At 39.2% G+C, this 24,917-nt stretch overlaps 1 protein-coding gene and 1 long non-coding RNA gene across 2 annotated transcripts; one reads left to right on the top strand and one right to left on the bottom strand.

Moving 5' to 3' along the window:
- Positions 1 to 8,354: 8,354 nt before the first annotated feature.
- On the bottom strand, positions 8,355 to 11,618 carry LOC143847368 (anthocyanidin-3-O-glucoside rhamnosyltransferase-like). The gene is made up of 3 exons (XM_077356178.1): positions 10,817 to 11,618; positions 10,369 to 10,643; positions 8,355 to 8,907 (listed from the first exon to the last, which is right to left on the bottom strand). Exons 1-3 carry the CDS (start codon positions 11,523 to 11,525, stop codon positions 8,491 to 8,493), a joined length of 1,401 nt encoding a protein of 466 aa, XP_077212293.1. The 5' UTR covers positions 11,526 to 11,618; the 3' UTR covers positions 8,355 to 8,490.
- Positions 11,619 to 22,635: 11,017 nt separating this feature from the next.
- Positions 22,636 to 24,917, top strand: LOC143846862 (uncharacterized). Its single transcript, XR_013234868.1, has 2 exons — positions 22,636 to 22,846; positions 24,491 to 24,917. It is a non-coding gene; the product is annotated as an uncharacterized LOC143846862 (long non-coding RNA).

The following is a 24,917-nucleotide window of genomic DNA, read 5'->3' as shown; positions in this document are numbered from 1 at the left end:
CTGATCCTGTCTCTGAGTTTGTGTGAGAAATTTGAACCGATTCGAAGGAATAAAGCTACTATGCAAGAACCTAGTCATTGGTTTGTTGGGATAAAATGTTCGGATTTTGTGAATGTTTGATGTTTACGTGTATATCTTTGGGTCATGAATTGTGAATTTCACACCTTAGGGTCTTCATAATCTATGTATAGAAATTCAAAATTCCATGGATCCTAATCTTAGGACCGTTGGCTAAATGGGCTGCTGGTGTTGCCATGGCCTTCAAATAAGGTGTTTGTGTCCATGAAAGGATCTCCCTCTAGTTTCTGTCACAACTTTCTGATGCTCCTTCGGCCCTCTCTGCCTACGCTTTTAAGGCTACCGTGATTACATACCATGCTCCAGCCATTTTAACCTGAATCGATGGAGCGTTGGGGAGAACAAAGAGAGTGTGGGGTACTGGTTCTTTTCGTTTGGTTGCCACCGTAATAGTGCTTGTCTGAGAAAGGAAAGTAAAATGACATCAGTTTCCCGTTTGTGGAGATGTTTGGTTGCCATGCAATGTGCATTCTGCTTTTCTTGTACATGTGGCCTTGTTTGGATTGCAGGAATTTTTGGGAAAAGTTTCTAGAGGAAAAATATTTTTAAAAGTTCTTACATTTTTTACACATGAAAAAAATATAACTTGAACCAACCAAATTCAATTTTTATTTACACAGACCTTTAATTTATTATGACATCCCTCTAAATTAATCATAACCGCAATATTTCCATTCTAAATTAACGAAAGAAGAAATTATCTTTGGAAAAAAAATTTCCATGAGAGATGTTTTTTCTTGTAATCCAAACTGGGTCTGTATGCAAGTAATTTTCGAAAAGGGAAAGTAAATAGGATTTTCACTTCTACTATGTTTTTAATTGAAAATGGATTTCATTTTATTTTCATTCTATTTCTACTTAACATGCATCCAAACGCGAAAGACACATGAGTGTTTAGTTGTCATTTTCTAAGGAAGAGATTATGGTTTGCTACACACACCCTTCACCTAGATCCAACCAAAAGATGTTGAAACCTGAAATCACTAAAAAGATTAAGAAAACGAGCTGAAAACCCTCATGTCCAATATTTGAGCTTGGCTCGATTCAAACCTTGCTTGTGAGTTGTGAGAGATGAAATATCCAGACTTTGCATTATCCATTGGTGATGCATATGAAGGATTTATCAATTTTTTTTTTTTAAAGCTGTTGACTTTTATTTCTTAAAAGTTCTTTGTAATTAAAAATTGCAAATGGGATTTTATTTGTCTTTTTGTGGTTTGTCCTTTAGGACTTACTTTATGCTTTTGAAAGTCTCTTCCAAACTTTGAACTTCCCTCCAAATGAAACTTCCCTCCAAATGAGCTAAAGTCATGTGGAAAACCTTTAGTCATAGATGGGAAGATTGAGAGGAAGAGAGTGGGCATACATATACTTCCACTTTCCTCTGTCTTGTGAATGAGAAAGAGAAAAAGAGGAGTCCCTCGCGCATGAGCCGACGGGTGGCCCGGTAGGCTAGACCATACCACACATGCGCGCCGCCCGGCCAAGCCCAGCGCTCGCATGGGTCCAAAGCCGTTTTTTCTTTTCTTTTATTTTTTCCTCCTCTTTTATTAATTATTTACACCTTTGGTTTTATTTTAACTCTTTGTTACCGTTTAAGATATGGTGTAATTGTTGTTTAGTGACCGTTTGGGAAACGTCTCTCACGCACTAAAAGAATACGACGTTTCACCCTAACGTGTCTTTTGACTTTATTTAAAATTAGAATTGGGAAAACAAATAAAGATATACTTGGCAGACTCTTCTTCTATTCTCGTTCTTATCTTCCAGTTTTCTCTGGTTTTCACAAGTTTACATTTGAGTTCCCCAATCTTTTTGATTGAGGCGAATTTTGGCTCATATAAGCAAGTTATAAGGCATCCGGGCTGCGTGAGTGCACACCCCTGGAGCGAGAGTTGTTGTATCCTGGAGGCATATGCCAAGACGCCCATCTACACCGTTGATTAGTCATAGTGGGGGCGAGATTTGCCTTAAGGACAGCGAAGATCCTTCGTTCCATAAGTGATCTAATGACTTTTGTTTATTTGTTTACAATTAATTCTTGCAGAAAATAGTTTCTGTTGATTTGTTCTTTGGAGGTTACGAGATTAATTCACTTTAAGGTATTCTCCAATCCTAAATTACAGATTTGCACATCCCTTTTCTTACAAAAGCCATAATAAGCATCTTGGTATAGTGGTATAGTAGTGTGTGAAAGTTGGATGATAAATGAAGGGAAATGATATCACTAACTCATCTTGTCTTTTATTGTTTAAAGAGCTGTCAAAAGTCATTAGTTCCTAAAAAGCTCTCTCAAGCCAATTAAGAAAGAAAAGACAAGCAGCGTCTGTGCAATTATTAAAACGTGGTTGTGCTGATATCATTTCCCAAAATGAATGGACATTATTTCTTCAAATTCACAAGAGATCTTGGTACCAGAGAGTGATCTTATATAAGATTCGAATGTTGAATGACCAAGATGGTAAAATAGGAGTTTTTTTTTGGGGGTAGGTAAGCTGGGATCGAATATGCGAATATGCAAAGTCTCAACCATTGAGCTACAAGCCCAATACCATGGTCACATGAGAGTTGTTGGTGCATGTGGCCAAGATGGCCATTCACACCTCTTCTTCGGTGCAGTTGAATCTAAATGAGAGGTTATGTTCATTCCCAAAACAATCGTCCAATGATAATTTTCTCTTAGTCTTGCAAGAAGTGTATCTTGTCAAATCACCAAAAAGAAGAAGAAAAAGTGTGTCTTGTCTGTATGAGATTAGTTAATTAAAGACAAAGTCTTCGAGTTAGATCAAGTTTAACACTCCGGGAGAGATTGGTCGAGATAACCAGCCTCACATCAGACCAATTGTCTAAAAAAAAATTATGAAATTTTCTAATGAGTTTTTTTTATCCCCTTGCAAATATTTAAATGACATGTTTGACATGTATATAGTTATAAAAGTCACAACTCAAAACAAAAAAATAGAGAAATTTTTAAATAATGAAAAAGTCCCTCCCATTATTATCTTAATTTCTAATTTGATCCATTATTAGAAAATTGAAGTTTATCTATTCAGTCAACTCCTTCACACATAACATATAGCTATCAAATTTGTTAGAGACAGCAAGGGATTCTGATAAAATGGAACAGAGATTTTATATGATGGGTACGCGTGAAGTCTAATATTTTTCTAAAATACAGTTGATCCTACTTCTTAGGATGATCCAAACCGTTCATAAAATTGGTTGTACCCCCGTAGAACATCTCCGTAGGATAATCTTAACCGTCTGATTTATGATTTGGCTGTACATTATAGAAACCTTTACAGATTGGAGAGTCTATGGAGATGATTTATGGGGTTCAGCCATTTTATGTTTTGGCCTATGAAATGAACTGTTTGGATCATCCTAAGAAGTGGGCCCCACTGTACTTTCTAAAAAATATTGGACTTAACGCGCGCACACAAAAAAAAAACCAGAAGCTAACCGTCGCTAATTTATTTTATTTTATTTATAAAAAATATATGCGTTGTTATATTTTTTTTGAAAAAGAAGAAAATTACCCGTTGGCACTTGGCCGCCAAAATTCCAGAACCCCTCAACATAATAATATATTAAAATATTAATATAATGATATAAATAAAAATTAATATCAAATGCGCTTATTATCTAGTGTCCCCTTGTCCTGGGACTTTTCGAGTTGTTACTTGTTAGGTGGAGGTGTTGTAAAGTTCTTCATTGGTGCTGTATTGATTTGAGGAGGTTGAAATTGATCGATCATCCTTTGCATAGCTTCAACTCTTACCTTTAGGGCTTCCATTTCAGTCTTATTATTTGCCAATTCAGTCTCAGTACTTGTTAATTCAGCGCTAAAGCAATCCCACTTCCCGAGCATCAACAGTACATTCTTACATAGGACTTGGACAGGAACCGAAGATAGTCCTCGGAGAAACTCCTCTAATTGCCCCGCACTGCCTCACACGACCATAGTCATTGTAAAATGTAACTTAGTTATATTATAAACACAGTGCGTGATTACTCTTAATCATGGAGCTAATTAATTATATAGCATTCACTTTGATACACTGTTCTCTCATGTGGTATGAGAGAGAGAGAGAGAGAGGGAGAGAGAGAGAGAGAGAGAGAGAGTGGGTTACCGGTTTGTTGCAACTACTACTACAGGCACAACTGGTGGTATTATAAAATAGAAAAGACAAAGTTATGAGCGTGGAAATATCAAAACATATGTTTATATAATTGTAATCTTTGCATAGATTAGTAAGGAAATGAATATTTTATAATTTACATTACATCGTGAGGCTTGGACACTTGAGACTTCATTTCATCTATACTAAAAAAACAGTCTTCAACACATTACACCTTCCCATCTCTTCTCATAGTATCCTTCCAACTTCCCAACTCCCACCCCATAAAAAAAATGGCAGTTCTTGCTCTGCTAAATTTCCTATATTCTGCCATAATTTCATTCACGCATTTCGCATCCCTTGTAATCTTCAAAGGAGCAGCATTTATCATAGTCCTCTCCATTCAAATATTCAAAGTTCCAGTCCTAGCCCTTAGTGGCATACTCGAGCTGCTCACAGAGAATATTCAGGCTTTTACCGTGTATATTTTCGATCTTCTGTACGAAACAATCTCCTATCTTATCTCAAGCTGTTACGATCTTATTACAGAGGTGATTTCAGGATTGTTCAATCTCGCAAACTCCGCAGTTTTAGAACTCTGCGACCTGGCAAAGACGACAATTGAAGATTTGTCTAATCTTCTTCTCGAGGGTTTGAAGAATTCATTGGAGATGATTGAAAACCTGGTTACGACTTTGTGGGAAAATTACAAGGATGCTTTTGGATTTGTAATGGATAATGCATGATTTGATTTTCTTTCCCGCTCTCTATTTTAATGTAATTATGGGGACTTTTTGTAACTCAATCTTTAATTTAATTTCTATGAACTAATTATAATTTAATTATAGGGTCTGTTTCTGTCATAATATATTTTGTCTCATGACCAATTTAACTAAACCTTTCAAAGTTCATGAAAATATTGAATTTTCATGAACTAATTATGGGTTTTTGTAATTTAATTATGGGGTTTTTTTGTCATAATATATTTTTTAACTTAATCATGCATAATATGTATGATCTTCTTATTTTCTCTATTTTTAATGTAATTGTGAGGACTTTTTTGCCATAATATATTTTGTCTTGTGATAAATTTAACTATAGATTATAAAGTACATGGAAATATTTAATTTCCATGTGCCCAATTTTATTGGATATGCGGCTTGAATCTTGACTATTTCGATTTGAGATTGCCCGGCTAGAATACCCCAAAATGGAGGAAAAGTTGGGAGATTGGTGGGCCAATGCTAAAGTTGATGGTCCAGTGGATGTGGTGATAGGGTCTAAGCTGAGGCTGTTGAAAATTAAACTTAAAGAGTGGAATTATGAGAGATCCAAAAAGACCATGGAAAGGAAGAATTGGATTCTGTAAGAAATAAAGAGGATATCCTTGTCTACAGAAAGGGGTTCAGCTAGCTCTGAGGAGGTAGAAGAGATCGGTCGTTAAAAGAAGAGCATAAAGGGAACCTCCTTAATTAAGGAGGAAATCTCTTGGAGACAAAAGTCCAGGGTGAGATGGCTTCAGGAAGGAGATAAAAATACGGCTTATTTTCACAGCATAGCTAGTGCAAGAAGGTGAAAAAATCACATTGAATCTTTAAATGTGAATGGAGAGCTAACGGAAAGTCAACAGGTTATAATGAAGGAAATTCTTGAGTTTTATCGCCTCCTATTCTCTTCGGAAGACATCACGCGCCCTATTCTTGAGGATGTAGACTTCAAAAGGTTGGTAGATGGTGAGAAGAGGATGCTTGAAATGCCGTTCTCAGAAGAAGAAATTGAAAAAGGTGTTTCTCTTTGGGGAGGCATAGAGCTTCTGGTCCCGATAGTTTCTTCCTTGCATTTTTCCAGTGGTGTTGGGAGAACGTGAAGAATGATATATTCCGATTTTTCAAGGAATTCTATATATGATTGGCTTGGAGCTAGTCCGAGGTACAAGAGCCACATTTATTGCCTTGGTACCTAAAGTGAAAGGTGCCTCCCTAGGGATACGTATTTTTGCCCTAACAGCTTGGTACTAGCTAAGGTGCTAGTACCAAAGGTGCTAGTACCAAGCTAAGGTTCTAGCGGAACGGGTAAAAAAGTGTTACCATCAATAATATCTGGAAGTCAAAGTGCTTTTGTTACTAAGAGATAGATTCTGGGCTGCTAGCTCATAGCAAATGAAGTGGTGGATCATCATCATAAGTTCGGTTTGAGGGGAATAGTTTGCAAACCGGATATGGAAAAGGCATATGAGAGGGTCGAATGGAAGTGCTTGGACTACCTAATGCAAAGAATGGGGTTTGGATTAAGATGGATCATGGATTTGGAGATGCATATCTTCTGCTTGGTTTTCAGTCCTCATTAATAGCTCTTAAAAACGCTGCTTCAAATCTTCAAGGGGTCTAAGGGAAGGGGATTTATTATTGTCCTTTCTTTTGTCTTAGTGGCTGAGACTCTAAGTAGGCTGATCGAGAAGGGAAAATCTTGTGGCTGAATTGAAGGGTTCAAAAATAGGAGAGAAAGGAATAGAAGTCACTCGGTTACAGTTTGCCGATGACACCCTGTTGTTTACCCCCACCCACATAAAAAAATGTGCAGAAAGTACTGAATTTTAAAGAGATCCTTCGGTGTTATGAGGCTATAACGGGTAAAAATTCTAACTTCCACAAATCCAGGTTCTTTGGCATTCATTTTGAGGAGGGGGTGACTGAAGGGTGAATGAAGTTCTAGCTGGTATAATGGGATGCAAAGTGGACTCTCCCAACATCTTATCTTGGCCTGCCTCTTGGGGGTGAGAGACCCAAAAATTGTGTTGGGATAATATTGTGGAAAGAGCAGAGAAGAGGCTGTATCTCTGGAAGAGAAATTTGGTGTTTAAGTGGGGAAGTAACTCTTATCAAAGCAGCACTAGCTAACATCCCAATCTACCAAACGTTTGTTTTTAGGTGCGCCCTGCTAGCACTGTGAAAAGAATTGGGCAGATTTAAAAACGTTTTCTTTGGGGGTTCTGATGATAAGGGCGCCCTTGCAAAATAGGGGGGTTTTAGATTCACAGGCGTCCTTGCAAAATAGGGGGTAAAGGGCGCCACCATTGCTCAATTTGCTTCTATGAGAGATGGAAGGTAATAGGCATCAATCTCGCCACCGGATCATAGAGCATCACGAAGCCCATCGCTAACTCTGGATTTAATGATTAAATCTTAGGCTCTCTTTGGATCGGAAGAAAAACATTTTTAATGGAAATATTTTTGGGGGAATTATGGTCAGGTGGAATGCTAAACTAACAGGCTCCCTTGCAAAAAAGAGGGTAAAAGGGCACCCCCATTGGTCAACATCCATTTATGACAAAAAATATTATCATAAATTAATATTAACCAACCGTCCTTTTACCTAGTTTTTGCAAGGTTAATTGTCACTCTAGTGTTCCTCTATGTTTAATTTAGAGGGAATCTCTAAAATCACTCCCAACCCGGTGGAATGTATAGTTTTTAGCTACAAATATTCTTATAATTACACTAACTCACGATATCTTTTACCAATTAAACAGCTGTCAAAGGTTATCATCAATCCTCTAAGCACTCACAAACTTAATTTAAACAGAAAAGACAAGGTGAGTCGGTGCAATTAATTAAACATGGTACGCGCAATATCAGTTGCATCTTTTATGCTCTGTTTGGATGCCGGGTTTTTCTTTTTTTTTCCCTGGGATTTATGTGGGTAAAGGTAGGAGACAAAAGAGGGGACGAGCATTAATTAGAGAAAGATATTATGATGAGTGGAGAGAGGGTAGAGAGAGAAAGAGAGAACACCCTTTTCAAGACAAGATTTTGCTGATATCAGTAAGAAAAAACTGATGTGACCACTAAACCTTTACCCACATAAATCCTGGGAACAAAAAAAAACCAGCAAAAAACACCTTTATCCGCCCCATTTTATGCTTGTGACAGCCCCCTGTAGTGTATTTAATTAACGACTACTCTTTTAAACTAGATGAGTAGATGGGGCTGTCCCAAGTAAAAAAAGGGGGGTGAATATATCATTGCCCTTTTTCTTTGGTAAGTGTTATCGGAACAACCGTAATTTGATATTTGCACAAACCCAGTTGTCTTTTCTTCTTTAAGCGGCTTCTGAAGGCTTTTTGGGAAATGCAATAACCTTTTGAAAAATTTTAGGTACTAAAAGACAAGATGTTGTTTGTTGAACGTAAATTCCGAAAGCGAGATCTTTCTGCAGATATTGAAAGTGTAGTCCTCTGCACTTATTAAAAAACGACAAAGAAACGTTAAATTACATAGTGAATCTACCTGTTTCACGCAAACACCATCTCCTTCAATTTGTCAACGAAATCTCTAATGAACTTCTCGTGAATCTCCTTATCAAGAAGAAAATCTTTCCATTTCTTTTGATTAGCCCTCACGGATTTACCCGGTTCTTCTTCCACTCTAACCATAACCGATTTTACTGCTTCACACAAATCATCCTTAATAAAAGACCCATCTTCATCCTCCCTATTGACTTCCAATCCTGCTTTCAAATCTCCACTCACCAATTTGGAATTCAAGTACTGATCTCCCCTCATTGGCAAAAGAACTAACTGACAATCGTTTATCAACCCTTCTGTGATAGAGCTAAATCCTCCATGGCAAACGAAGCATCCAACGCTCGGATGGGCCAAAATCTGTTGTTGCTGGACCCACCCTGTATGAACCCTACCCGTCTCCTTCACCTGTTGGGAACAATTTGGTATGGTGAATGATCAAATTGCGGAGATACTAATATACAGACGACTCCTTGTAAGTTTCACAAGACAAAACAAATAAAAAAGGTAATGATACCCCCCCCCCCGGACGGATAAAATTCCCCCCTCTAATGTTATTCGTTAAGTTTTGAAGGCAAAGCCCGGACGGATAAAATCCCCCCCCCCCCCCCCCCCCCGGGACCTCTGTTTGGTTGCCGGGTTTTTTTTTGTTCGTGGGAGTTATGTGGGAGAGTTAGTTAAATTTTGATCCCATCCCACGTTTGGTTGCCTTTTTGCACTAAGTTTATTTTAATCCCACTCTTGTAATGATTACTTGTGGGGTGAATTTTTTAATCCCACTTTTGTAATGATTGTGTTTTCATCACATCCCAAGATAACCCCAGGAACAAAAATAAACTCAGGAACCAAAAATAAGCTTGAGAAGAATTTTTTTCTACCAACAGTTCAAGCAATCAAACAAAGTTTTTTTTTTTCCCACCATAATCCGATCAACCAAACATGGGATTTTTATTTTACCAAGATACTTCTAGGACTCTTTTTTTCCCACGTATCTCCCAGGGTATTTTTTTTCTCCCACATAACTCCCAGGAACAAAAAAATCCGACAACCAAATAGAAAGTGGGGGAGAATTTATCCTCATGCGGTGAACCATTCTCACAGAAACCGTTGGTTGCCAGTAAAATTTAAAACGAAGGAAGTTTTTAGTAAAATTTTCATACCATCCAATGTTTGGTTGCCTTTTAGCACCATAATTTTTTTAATCCCACTCTTGTAATGATTGCTTATGAGTATGACATGGACTCTTGTCCCTTCTTTTTCTTTCCTAGAAAATGTTGTCCCTTCTCTTTCTCTCTCTCCTCCCTTCCCATATTTGGTAATGACACCCCTAAATTGTGATAGGAATTGGAGAGAAAAAAAAACCTAGCAAATCCCGTTGACTTAATTGTTGGGATTAAAAAGCTTCTAGGATAAAAAATTTACTGACAACCAAACGGGGGGTGGATTTAATCCGTTTAAAGGGGAAATATCATTTCCCATAAAAAATTTACAGTATGCTAACATTAATCACATGTTTGGTTGACCGGACTTTGGGGTCGTTTGGTTGCTTTAACTGTTGGGAAGAAAAAAAAAATCATCTGCAAGCTTATTTGCGGTTCCTTCCTTTTCACGGTAGGGTTTCGTGCGGGATTATTTTGGTTCCTGAGATTATTTTGGGCCCAACAACCAAACATGGGTTTCCTGCAGAAATTCCAGAAAACGTCCCAAGAACCAAAAAAAATTCCGCCAACCAAACGAAGTGTGTGTGGAGGGAAGTGAGCTACGTTCATCTTCACACCACCAACACCTCACAAAAAGAAGGGTCTCTTTAAAAAAAAACTCATTTTTCTATTTTAAACAATAAAACATTTTGAAAATATCGAACATTACCCTCTCTTCAAATCCCTTCGTCAATACTGTCCTCAAACGGGCTTCACTGTCTTCCCCTCCTGGAAAATTCAGAACCACCATAAACGGCAAACCCACCATTTCCAAACCCAAAACAAGCTCTCTAATCTGTTCATCTTTCAGAAAAGTCTCACTCCCAAAAGAACAAAACACAACGGATTTTGAAGAAAACCCATTTAACCATTCATCCCATCTTTGCTCCAGCTTCGCCGGATTCGGGTCAGGAACCACCGGTCCGGCCAAAAGAACCGGTTTACCTGTTAAAATAGAAAAGATTAAATAACGCCATGTCCCACAACTTAAGCTTATTGAGTAATTGTTTGTTTCACATGCTCTCAGAGCACTTGCCCAGGATTCAAAACTGCTCGATGTAAAAAATCGACATGTAATGGCCAGCCCAAAATAAAAAGAAGAGTATTAAAGATTATACCGTACTGGGTTTCCACAAACTTGATGTAAGGCCCTTCCATTTCAAGACAAGACTTGATAACAATGGCAGAGCAGTTTTTATTACAGGCCACGACTCTGTCAAAAACGGAGGGCCCACCAAAGTTCTCAAAAACATAAGTGAAATCTCGGGCAATGAATGTTTTGAGGGAGATGATCGAGGAGTCACCGGACGGGAATCCCGGCGGCGGATATTTCAGGTCGCCGGCGGTGGGGGTTTGGCCGGAGGCGGTGAGGAGGCGAGCAGGGTTCATTAAATAAGCAGATGAAACTGCGGCGAAAACAGAGAAAAATAGGGTTTTGATGCCGAGAGGGGAGGCTATAGAGGGGAGCCATTGGTGGGCAAAATCGTGGAAAATAATGTGGGGTTTGAGTTGGGGGAGGAGAGTGGAGATTTGGGGGGTCATATTGTCGACTGCTTTTTTGAGGAGTTCGGCCATGTGGGGTGTCATTTCGGAGGTGGATTCGATACCGGGAGGGAGGCCTTGGAGGGGTGGGATTTGGATTGGGAGGATTTGGATATGGGGGGCGAGGGAGGGAGAAATGCGGGGTATGTTTGAAGGGGCAGAGAGGAAGGTGATTTTGATGTTGTGGGAGGAGAGTTTGTTGGAGAGTTGGATGAATGGGCTTATGTGACCGAATGCAAACCACGGAAACATTATTACGTGAAGTGACTCTCCATTGTTTTCCATTTCTCTCTCGCTCTCTGTTTTTGCTACTGCCTCTATGTTCTTGGTCCATAATCTCTACTCATTGGAAGAGGGGTTTGTGTTCGTGTGGTGGTTGGAAGGAGATAGGGAGTGGCACGTGGTGTAGGGGTGTAAACGAGCCGAGCTTGGCCCGGCCGGCTTGTTAAGCACAAAAGCTCGGCTCGGGCTCGAACCAGGCTCGCGTGGTGGTTGGAAAGAGATAGGGAGTGGCACGTGGTGTAGGGGTGTAAATGAGCCGAGCTTGGGCCAGCTCGGCTCGGCTTGGGCTCGAACCAGGCTCGCGAGCCTTACCGGGCTCGGGTTATATTAAGAGCAATGATATATTCACACCCTTCATCTTCCCTGAACAGCCCTATCTACTGTAATTTGACTACTATTTTTACACCACGGGGGTGGTCCAAGTAACAAATGGGGTTCCAAAAAAGAAGTGACATATTTTGCCTCTCCCTTTCACTCTCAGGACAACCCTTTTAGTGTATATATTAATATATAATATATATATTTAAATATATTAAATCCTTAACGAGCCTTAACGAACCGAGCCGAGCCTGGCCTAGCTCAAGCTCCGGCTCCGGCTCCGGCTCGGCTTGTTAAGGATTCGAGCCGAGCCCGAGCCAAAATTGACACCCTTAACGTGGCGGTTTGGAATGCGTTTTGTGTGTTCTTTTGGAGAAACAGTTCTACCTATTGGGAAATCGAGACCGTTGATCTTGTAGAACAACACGAGGGGACCAAATTTGTGATAGATTATCTTGTAGAACATCACGAGAGGAGCTCTCTCTTCTTGGACCATCAACTATCATATGAGAAGTAGTAAGTTTAGATTAGGTAACCAATTTCGATTAGGTTTAGGGAAATGATATCTCCAAAGGAGAAAATCCCCTCTTTAATGGTTTCTGTGAAAATAAAGAAAGGGGGGTATCACGATTGCAGTCAGCAGCTGATCAATGACATGAACTGCCCATCTGACAAGTCTTGCTGTCACTCGCCTTCCCAGCATACAATAAGAAATGTATAAACTAAGTTCTTGTATGGTGGAGGGTCTCTGATGCTAGTGTAGTAATAATTACAATGGTACCCACATGTGGGTGATATAAATCATTCATTTATTGGCCAACAGGAAGAGAGTTCGTGCCTCCAAAATCTTATCCATAGGATGATTCCAACTGTCTGATCTATGGATGTTTAAAAATGGTGTAGTATAGAAACTCTCATGGATTGGAGGGTTTGGATCATCCTATACAATATTAGTATACAATATTAGTATAGTATAGAAACTCCTATGGGTTCGAGGTAGACCTGGCAAAAGTGACCGTGCCCGTCGGTCGACCAGACCCACCCGCGAATTTATGGGCACAAGTCTGAGTTTTAGTGACCAGTCAAAACTAATCCGCAGGTGATCCAACCCGCAAAAACACGGGTCGGGTCGGGTCAACCCGCGGGCACCCGCGTCTCTTTCTATGTCTCTCGTTTACCAATAATAACTCTAAAATATTCGAAAAATTGAGCTGTTATACAGGTAGTGTCTGTGTATTTCCTACATAGAGGCCCCTATGGGCGAATCATGACAAAAAAAGATTTTCAGAACATGGCCCAGCAGATAAATGGTTTAGATCATTTTAGGCCCCACCTATAATTGTAGGTGAAGTAATTTAGGATTTCATGTAAATTACCAAAATACCCTTCCTTTCCTTCTCTTCATTAATGAGAGGGTAGACGTGAAATTGATGAGGGATGGAAATCCCTGCAAAAAAATCATGAGTCATGACCATTGACCAAGGAGACGAGAATAGAAAACGATAATTCATAAATAGACTCGAAGGGGCTGTCCCAGGTAAGAAAAGAGTATGAATATATAACTTTCCAAAAAGGTAAAAACCCAGTTGGCAAACAGATTGAAGACCACGAAAGGAATTAAAAAGAGAAAAAAGGGGCGTTGCAAGAGTGAGATTCTCAGCAGATGAAATAAAAAAACAAATGCTGAAACCATAAAAAAATAAAATAGAAAACTCATCTGCTTTTGCCTATTTGTTTGTTAAAATGCTGTTTGTCTGATCTGCCTTTAGAATCCAAATTTCATCTCCCCCCCCTCCCTCTCTCTCAGCAAATGGCTAAAGAGAAGCTCAGTTCAAAAGGTCAAGCATGGTAAATTTTTCCCTATTTTTTTCCTTCCTCTTCTTCTTCTTCTTATTCTTCTCTTTGAAAACTATTGATTTGGGGCACAACCTATTTAGGCTGTGGGCCATCTAATGGACGGTTTGGATCATCCCACGGTGCCGGTCATACCCCCGTCATCAAAATCCAGTGATAATATTTTCCAAAATAAACTACTGTTTGAATTTGCGGGTGACCCACGGGTTGACCCGGCCCACCCGCGGGCCGCGCGGGTCACCAAAATTCTGACCCACAAAAATGCGGGTCATCTCCTGACCCGACCTGTGTGACCTGCACCCGCTGGTTGACCCGGCCCGACCCACCCGTTTGCCAGGTCTAGTTCGAGGGTTTGGATCTTCATATACGGAAGATTATTGGGACAAGGCCTGTCTATGTCAAAGTCCAGCAACTGAATGGTTTAGATCACCCAATAATGTGGACCCCACTTTATGTGTTTTGCTATGGATAAGTTGTAAATTGGGGTGCAACTTGGGTCGGGCTCAACCCAAACCCGATGGGTTCAACCCCAATTTTAGCTTGGGTTTGGCATTTCCACGAGTTGGGTAGGGTTAGGGTTGGGAAAGGCCAACCCGATTTATTTTCGGGTTGGGTTAGGGTTGAGGCCTTCACAACCCGACCTGACCCAAACCGACCTCCGTCCTCTAATTTTATCTCTATTTTCTTTGACTTATTGCATTCTTCTGTTTAGCCCTAGGTGAACTTGAATCCAACCCGACAACCCGGCCCGATTTCAGGTTAGATGGGTTGGATTAGGATTGAGAGACTTAGAAGTTGGTTGAGTTAGGGTTGACCATCCTCAACCCAAGGCTCGGGTTGGGTTAGGTTAGGGTTGAGGGAGTGCTAACTTGGGTTGCGTTAGGGTTGGCCTCAACCTGATCCACCCGACCCAAGTTGCACCCCCTAGTTGGAGACGTGGGTTCATAAGATTTTGATCACCCGATAATGTGGGCCCCTTCTTGAGTTTTTTAATGGGAAAATCATTAAAAAAATGCAAAGTTTATGCGAAATTGTGAACAAAGGGTATTGATTTGAAATTTATAAAAAATGTGTTGTCAGGTGAGAAAAGATGGCTTTTAGGACAAATATACCCCTCATACCTCGTTTTTTCTCTTCACCTTTTTGCACCTATCTCTATGCACTTATTACCTTCTCACCTACCACCTTCTTCTCCCTCAAGACTTTTCTAACGTGGAAAACTCCATGGAAGGGTTTTGAAGGTTGCCATTTACAACAGGGTTTGGTAATCATGAGGGTTTATTCATGATAAACTTATCGAAGGAGTGTTACAAAATGCAAAGAAAATGAATTTTGGGCTTAAAACTGAATTTTGTTGTTTTCCCCATTTTCAAGATAAATCTATTTTCTTTGCATTTTTTTATTCTAAAACATTAAAATCAAGCTTCAATTTATGGTTGCCTGCATGACACTAAGATCACAATGTATATCCCTATTGTCCTTCGAATTTTTACTCAATTTGAAAATAAAAATCTTTGGAATTATCCCTATTCTACTGGCTTCCGTCGGAAGTCCGAACAAAACTTCAGACTTCCGAATGGAAGCCAGTATACATAACCAAAATATTGGTTTCATTCGGAAGTTCGAAGGTTTGTTCGGACTTCCGAAAAAAGACGGTCAAATTTTGTAGTTCGGTAATTGTCATATGTTAGTGCATCCTTTTGGTATTTTTTCGTAATTTTTCATTTAAAACTTAGCACTTCAGCCACAAATCCATAATGATTACTATTTTTTGCAATTATACTTTTGCTAGCCACCTTTGCACCCATATTACTTCTGCCAATCTTTGCATCATAAGATGGGCCACAAGCCGAGAAGTTGCCCCGGCAAAGGTAGCTAGCAAATTCCCATACAAAAAAAGGGAAATGTTATCCACACTAATGTATTTTGATGAGGGCACTCCTCATTTAATTAAAAGTACGGTATGGCCCTCCATAGGATGATCCAAAGCGTCAATTATATGGGCCACAGCCTAAATTGGTTGTGTCCCAAAAATCATTTCCGTAGGTTGATCCTAACCCTCCGATCTATAGAGGGTTAGGACCAACCCTCTAACATTCTGATCAGAGGGTTAGGATAAACCTACGGAAATGCTTTTTGGGGCACAACCTATTTAGGCTGTGGCCCATCTAATGGACGGTTTGGATCATCCTATGGTGCAGGCCATACCGTACTTTTAATAGAGTGAGGAGTGTCCTTATCAAAATACGGTAGTGCGGATAACATTTCCCAAAAAATCTTAAAAAATACGGCAAAAATCCGGGTGACATGCTGGTCGACCCGGCCCGTACGGGCCCGGCGTGGGAACCACATTTTCTAACCCGGAACCAGTAGGGAACCACATTTTATACCCCGGAACCACTAGGGAACCACATTTTCTACGCCGGAACCACTAGGGAATCACATTTAATATCTCGGAACCACATTTTATACCCCAGAACCATTACGAAACCACATTTTATACCTCGGAACCACTACCGAACCACATTTTATACCTCGGAACCACTAGGGAACCACATTTTATAACCTCGAACCACTATCGAACCACATTTTATGCCTCGAAACCACTAGGGAACCACATTTTCTACCCCGGAACCACTAGGGAAACACATTTTATACCTCGGAACCACTAAGGAACCACATTTTCTACTCCGGAACCACTAGGGAACCACATTTTCTACCCCGGAACCACTAGGGAACCACATTTTATACCTCGGAACCACTACGGAACCACATTCTATACTCCGGAACCACTACGGAACCACATTTTATACCCCGGAACCACTACGGAACCACATTTTATACCCCGAAACCGCTAGGGAACCGCATTTTATACTCCGGAACTACTAGGGAACCACATTTTATAACTCGGAACCACTAGGAAACCACATTTTATACCCCGGAACCACTAGGGAACCACATTTTATACCCCGGAACCACTAGGGAACCACATTTTCTACCCCGGAACCACTACCGAACCACAATTTATACCTCGGAACCACTAGGGAACCACATTTTATACCCCGGAATCATTAGGAGGGGTATATTTGTCCTAAAAGCCATCTTCTCTCACCTGACAACACTTTTTTTATAATTTTCAAATCACTACACTTTATTCACAATTTCGCATAAACTTTGCATTTTTTAATGATTTTTCCTTTTTTAATTAATGGTCATTGTGGTCAAGATATATTGTAGGAGATTTTATATGGTGGCCGTCCGTCAGGTCCAGTGAGAACGGTACGGGAGACCATCCACCCTCAAAATCTCATCCAACGTCTATTCACATTTTGAGTGTAAAAAATTGGGTTTTTTTTGCAAAAGAAGTCTTCTACTTTGCTTTATTTGCCAAAAGATTCTTCAAGTTTCACAATTTGCAAATAGAGTATCAAGGTTCGGGTGAATTTTGCAAATCGAGTCATTCCATCAATTTGTAAACAAAATACCTATAGCAGATTTTTTTTTACTCACAAAGGACCAAAATGTCCTTATATCTGAAAATCTGAAAATTACGTCAGTGATGTGTTTTGATAGGATGGGTCCCACCTGCTCAATTCACACACATGCATCGGGTGGGGCCTGCCATTTTTTCCTCGCATTTTTTTGACGGGTCTTTCACATGAAAATTACCTAGTAAAGGACCAAAATACTCGTGATGGCAAGAGAAAGAGATAAAATGTCAAGAATCTTGTACTTGTTGCAGAGATTTTGGTTAAGACTTAAGAGAGATGTCTCACAAGCCTTTTTATCTCTCTCACCCCTCTCTCCTCTCTCCTCTCTCTACATCCATTTTCTCTTTTCTGCTCGAGAACCAGAAAAAAACGAGGAAATTGGATTTGCCTGCAGAAATTGAAGTTTGTGTGTAGCTTAGAATCCTAGAATCTCAGACCCAAATCATCTGTTTCTATTAATTTAATATCTCATTTTTCTTCTCTTTTGTCTGTAATAAAAGAAGGAGAAACGAGTAGTCATAAAAAGGTTCTCCAAATTTTTTTCCAGGAAAATGTTTTTCTTGCAATCCAATGGTCAGTTTAGTTGATCTACAACACTTCAGATGGGTGGAAGCTGAAAATTGTATCTACTAAATGATCCTGGCCGTCCAATCTTGTGGCATACTTTTGGTTCTTCAACTGAAGGAGGCCTTAAAAACGGCAATCAATCCAACGGATAGGGTTATTGTGAAATTTTTTGTACTTTGGTTGATCCAATTGGATGGTTGGATCAAAACAAGGCAGCCCACATGGTACATCCCACATGTAAATATATGACACAAAAAAATCATCTTGCCAAAATCTTAAACAAGGCTTATGGATAGGGAGAATTACATTGAGAAATTCGTCTTTATTGGCTGCAATTGAAGACTTTCTTTAAGTTTTCTTCTTCAAAATCAATTGGAACCTACTACGGGTGCAACTCGGGTCGGGTTGGGTTGGGTTGAGGCCAACCCGAACCCGATCCGAGCAACCATTTGCTCAACCCGACCCGAGTTCCAACCCAACGAACCCTTTTTGCCAAACCGAACCCGACCTGAACCCAGTTCAACCCGACCCAACCCGAGATTTTGAGCTTAAATAATAATAAAATTATTAAAAATGTCGGGTTCACTCTGGTCGGGTTGCCAAAGCCCTAAATCTTAACCCGACCCGAACTCAACCCAGGTTGAGAAAGCCCAACCCGAACCCGACCTGAACTCAACCTAACCCGACTTTTTTCCGGGTTGAACCGGTTGGGTTCGGGTTGAGCCCGCCCAAGTTGCACCCCAAGTACCTACATATTTGGTGAACTTTCTATTCTTAAAGTTTTAAACCATGGAACTCTTTGTATTGCAAGAAGAAATCGAGTTCAGATTGCAAGGATCACATCGTGGTTTAGAAGATCTGAATATTTTGCCCATTTGATACAATTCTCTACATTGAATTCATCTTTTGCAGTAAATTCTACTAGAGGACTCAAAACTTGAGCAGAAACATCAATTTATGGTACAAATATGATTTCCAAGTGATTTTGTAAGCAAATTGTGTTGCATGTCTTAGTCTTTTAATTGTGAAGACTTTATGTAGAGTTAAAGTCATGTGCCCATTTGCCCGTACCATTTTAGCACCTTGGTGATAATGGCCTAAGAGGCCCTTGGGAGTATTTTTGGTAGGGCTGCAACTTGGGTCGGGTAAACCCGACCCGCATCGACCCGACCCGAAAATAGCTTGGGTTGGGTTCATGTTTCTCAGGTTTCGGGCCGAGCCAGGTCTACAATCCAAAAGCCCGCACGAATCTAGGGTCAAACCGGGTTTGAAGGGGTTGTTACTTTAAAAGTGAAAACTTAAAAGTAAAACTCACGCACGCAAGCAATCACAGGGGTTTTTTCCATCTTCTGTTCAATCCCCCCTTTAGCTCTATGGTTTCAAGTTTTAACTAAATAGATTGTTGTTTATCTCATATGACTAAGCCAAATTAAAGAGGAAACAAAAGTTGGAATATGTTTCCTGTCCCAAGAGGTGGTATTCTAATTCCACCCCAGCTGGAATGAAATTTTTTATTGTAATTTTTTGAATTAAATTGATATTCTTTCTCCATTTCTACAGCTTTATTCTTGCAGAAAAAAACCAAATTAATTTCTTAATTGTTCTTAGAAATGATATGAAATGAAGGAAAATTACTTGGAGAGAGAACAAAAATCATTTTCATTTGGTAATGCATCAATTTATTCTCTTTGGACTACTTATTAGTTAATGCACTAAAGAGTTTCTTTTTTTGAAATAGAGCACTAAAGAGTTTCATGCTTGAGTTTTTCTACTTCTATGAGTTGAGTTGAGTTGCCTTGCCAAACAAGAGTTTTCCTTAAAAAATTGCGTCAATGTAAAAAAACCCGACCCGAGATTTATCATGGGTAGGGCCGGGTTTGGTAATTGTGGCTTTTCCAAAAAATACCCGACCCGACCCAACCCGAGTTGCAGTCCTAATTTTTGGGCTCAAGAGATTTATCATGGGTAAGGCTTATCAAATGGGACGGTTCAGATCATTCATAGATGGGAACTAAGGCCTGTTTAGATTACAGGGATTTTCTGAAAAAGTTTAAGAAGGAAAAATATTACTAAAATTTCCTAATTTTTTACACACCAAAAAAATTACTTGAACCAATCCTATAACCCCACACCATATATCTCCGGGTGATCCAAATCATCCACTAGGTGGCCCAATCACTCTGCATATATATAAGCGAAGGTGGAAATTCATGACCAAAAACATATATTATAGGACGCTAGAATTGTCCCATTGGTATAATTCCCGGGCAATTGGATTTCCAACATAGGACTTATCTATTGGACGGTCAAGATCAACCAAAATAGTAAACTCAAATAGCTACGAAGTTGGTTTTTCCCGAGGTTTTATTTGGTCAGTCGGCCTGAAATCCAGTATTTTTCGAAAAAGTGCAGTGGGGCCACTTCATAAGATGATCCTAACCGTTCATTTGTTTGGACACTAGGGTAGATAGGCTGTACCTAAAAAATCATTTCCATAGGATGATACTAACCCTCTGATCACGTTATAGAAACATCCATAGATTTGACGGTTAGGATCATCCTATGGACTTCCTATGAAGTGGCCCAACAGATAAACGATTTGGATAACCCTATGAAGTGGGCCCAACTGCCAACAAATAAACGATTTCTATGAAGTGGCCCCACTCCACTTTTCAAATAATACTGGACTTCAGGCCCACAAACCTTATAAAATCTCGGACTTTCCTATCACGTTTCCATTTATTCAAAATACACAAGACCAAGTTCCACTCTGTTTAAAACTCTTCTAAAAGTTTCCTATCACGTTTCCATCTATTCAAAAGTCAAAACACACAAGACCAAGTTCGACTCTGTTTAGAACTCTTCTAAAAGTTAAAAACAGAAACAAGAACTTGAGCGGGATTCTACCACTCCCAGTCCCACACATTATAAATTTAATCCTCACCACTTTTTCTACCTGCAATCTCAATTCACATCTGGGTTTTTCTGGGTTTTGAGAGATACCAATTGCAGAGAAATTTCTTAAAGTTCTAAGCAGCATCTGGTCTGATCTGTTTAGCCATGGGAGGTGGTGATATAACACACTGTTGTGGAGGATCTCAATGTAGTCAAGAACCATGGGGAGGCAATGGAGTTGAAGAACTAAAGGGATTGTGGCTTCAACTTGACTTGCTCTATCAAATAGGATTTCAAATTGAACCAAAATTAGTACCTCGCCTCGAGAAACAAAGACTGAATTTGTGAGCAATTCGTCATCAGATTTCCCAGATGAAAAACTATTTCCTTTGGTTATCACATCAAGAAGAAGAAGAAGAAGGAGGAGGAGGAGGAGATGGTTCTTCCTCATCGTTTTTTTCTATTAATTTGGACTCTGACAAGGAAGAAGAAGAAGAAGAATTAGTAGCAAGAAGCACACAAGCACACCGTCCCATAGCAGCACAACTAACCCATTTGATCCAAGGAGATGATTCTTCCTTATCTGATTTTTCTATTAATGTCAACTCTGACAGTTCGTTGTATACGTCAACTGAGGAAGAAGAAGAAGAAGAAGAAGAAGGGGAAGACGAAGACGAAGAGGAAGAGGAGGAGGAGGAGGAGGAGGAGGAAGAAGAAGAAGAAGAAGAAGATGAGGAGGAGGAAGAAGAAGAAGAGGAGGAGGAGGAAGAAGAAGGTTTTTCAAAATTCTTCTTCTCAAAAATCTCATGATGCTTCTCCTCTCCTTTCTTATTCGTCAGAAACAAACTCATCAGATTGAGAATATATATACTCCTACCAGCTCTTGCTTCTGATCCATTAATCCTTTTTTTTTCTATACATTCCTCTGTTCTTCTCTGTTTTTTCTGTCAATCCAATTTAGTTTTCAAGTAGGAATCTGTTCTTAGTTATCTTTTGAGTAATTCTGCAGTCTTCAGAGTTCAACTTCCCTTCCATATTAAAGGTGATTTCAATCTTTTTTCAAAGGAGTCTTTATCTTGTTATAATTAGTTTCCTTCTCTATCAAAGAAAATAGGCGATGAGATTTGAAGAGAACTATGCTCATAAATGTATGAAGGTCGAGTTAGTGTTTAGATAATGATAATACTTCCCTTATTTACCATTTTTGGTTTCAAGATTTCAATAAAAGATGTTTGTTCTGTTATCACTTCTTTGTTTGTCACAGGCTTCCTCTATGGTTACCATAAGGAGCATTTTTAGAAATGAATCTCTTACTATTTAAATTTTATTGGCCTCCTATTGCCATAAGATTTCCCAAAAACTGTAATTGGAAAGGATCTTGTTACCATGATCTACAATATAGCTTGACTACAATGACCAGATCGTCTACAATATATCTTGACCACAATGACCATTAAATCGGCTACGTTTGGTTGCCGGAATTTTTTTGATTCTCGGGACTTTTGTGGAATTTTCGCAGGAAACCCACGTTTGGTTGGTGGGACCAAAATAATCCCAGGAACCAAAATAACCCCGCAAAAAACCCCAGGAAGGGAAACAAAATACTCACAGGAACCAAAAATAAGCTGGCAGAAGAAATTTTTTTCTTCCCAACAGTTCAATCGACCAAACAAAGCATTTTTTTCCCACCATAGTCCGGTCAACCAAACATGGGATATTTATTTTACCGGGATACTTCCAGGGAGTTCCTTTTCGCACCAATCTCCCAGGAAGTTTTTTGTTCCACAAAAATCCCAAGAGCCAAAAAAATTCTGGCGAATGGTATGGGAAACCATCCACCCTCAAAATCTAATCCAACGCCTATAGACTTTTTTAGTGTAAGAAGATTTTAACGAAGAAAGAAAAGGAGATAAAAAGTCAGAGACTTGTACTTGTTGCATAGGTTTTAAATGTGTGAATAGGTATAGGATGAGAAAGATGTGTGACAAGTCTCTCTCTCTCTCTCTCTCTCTCTCTCTCTCTCTCTCTCTCTCTCTCTCTCTCCATCCATTTTCTCTTCTCAACTCTACAACCAGAAACTGGAAAAAACGAGGAAGACCCTCTCCTCTTGTTGTACAACAGAAAGGAGAAGAAGAAGAAGAAATCGAACCGGGGATCTCTACCCATCTCACCATATCTCTCCGGCCTTAAAATTTTCAGGTTTTTCATTATTGTTTTTTTCCATTTGTGTTATTTTTATAGAGAAACATTTTTGTGAAGTTTTTTTAACCCCACGAATATCTAGGGTTTGTAAACCCTAAAAAAATCAGTTTTCCCATCTTCTTGAAGAATCATGCCATTTATGTAACTTTAACCGATCCTTGAAGGATCTAGGGTTTTTAAAATTGCAACAATCAAAAGACCAGCTAAGAATCACTTCTTAGGTCTGGAATTTTGACACTTGTTTTAATTTCTAGGGTGTGAACATGGTTTCAAATTTTGGTTTTGTAATGCGTTTTGGTCCTCACTGAAACCAAATTTTCGAAATTTCGGCCAAAATCCGACGAAATCAATTAAAATAATATTTTATCTCACACAAAATTTCGGCAGAGATTTTAGGAAAATATTAAATAATGAACAAAATCGAGATTTTTCATTTTTGGGGAGAAATTCCTTAAATTTCAGTGGAATCCAACCTTGATTGTTCCATTTTTCCTGAACAAAAACTAATCAAGATGCGGGTTGCGCCTAGCGATTACAAACGCTTGCTATCATGGCAATCCATTTTTTTGTTGTAGTTAAAAAACTATTGTTTTTGGCAAATTGTCATGGGGTCATGGCAATCCATTTTTTGTTACAGAAACTTCACTGATAGCTACTTGTAATCCACTTTTTGGAACACAGTAATGACATATTGGGCATCTTTCTTGGGGCCATGGTTTTTTATCTTTCCTTTCATTCACAACTGTTTATGTATTTATTTATTTATAGAATGGTTGCACAACTGTTTAGCTTGTGTTGAAGATCCCATTCTGCTAGTTATGTTCTTCAAGAAGGTAACGATGTTCTTCAAACTCCATACACAATGTCACAATTAGTCAAGTTGGTAAACTTCTTCAATTGGTCAAGAGTTTATTGCAATTTGTTTGTAAACTTGCGCTCTAAATTGCATACCGAAACATCAATGGGTGGTTTTCTTAAAGGGTTTGTGGAGTAAAATTCTTGTTTGTTTTTCGCAATGAATTGAAGATGATTTTGTCATTGGTCCCTAAATGCGTAGTGGTGTATGGTGTTTCTTTTCTTAGTTAGTGGAGATGATACAGACGTGAATAAATCAAGAGCTAAGGACATAAAGATGCAAAAAAATGAACTAGGAAAAGCATCCAATAACCTCTAAGCCTTTGTGATACATACTTAGTATGGTGTATGTGAATTAGTACAAAGTAGTTATTACAGGATTTTGCATTTTAAATTTGTGGGTGTTATTTACTTGTTATGTGTCATGTAAGTAGGTGTTGGTTAGTTGTTATGGGTTGTGTAAGTGGGTTAATGGGGGTAGTGATGTAGCACTTCTTCATGCTTGTATTTAAGAAGTGTATTGTAATAAAAATAGGGAGAAGAAAATTTTTACAGCAAAGGAGACTTAATTTATGAGAGTTATGGTTCCTCTCGAATCGAACCGTTAGGAGGTCCGGTTGCCTCGAATCAACATCTCTCCCTCTCTTTTTCTATGTTCTGTTTGTTTGCTTGTGTTACGGCCAATTAGGCACGTAACACTCTCTTGTTCTATTTTTTCACTGAATTGCAGATACAATATACGTTGAAAATGCTTATATTTGTTTTGGTTTTTCTTGGACTACTTAGGTTTGTGCTTGATGTATCGTCAGAACCAGGGCGGATGAGGACGATGGGATTAAAATTGCATGCCATAGGCCCACTATGCTTCACGCTATTACTAACCACTATCTTAGTTTTGGATTAACTTTGGGATAGACTGACATATTTGCTTGCAACCCATCACATTGAATGGGAAGGAGAAAGAAGATGCAGAATGGTATCGGGAGACAAGCTAAGATTGGGTTTCCCGTCCTTCTTTATTTGTACCGGGAACTATGATTGGGTTTTCTCTTCTGAGAGAAGAATTCATGTGTTTGGTTTGTGTGTGTGTGTGTTTTTTTTTTTTTTTGGGTTGAAAATGGTGTTTGGTTTGTGTTCCTTCAAGGAATTACTGATATTTGTTGCAGTGGTGATTTAACAATTCAAATTCCCATTTAGCAGTCTTGTATTTGAA

Source organism: Tasmannia lanceolata, unplaced genomic scaffold (genome assembly GCF_043159265.1).
Source record: "Tasmannia lanceolata isolate RefF3 unplaced genomic scaffold, GAP_Taslan_0.1 ptg000015l, whole genome shotgun sequence".
Lineage (NCBI taxonomy): Eukaryota > Viridiplantae > Streptophyta > Magnoliopsida > Canellales > Winteraceae > Tasmannia > Tasmannia lanceolata.
Note: the sequence above shows the minus strand (reverse complement) of the source record. Positions and strands in the feature narration are given on the sequence as shown.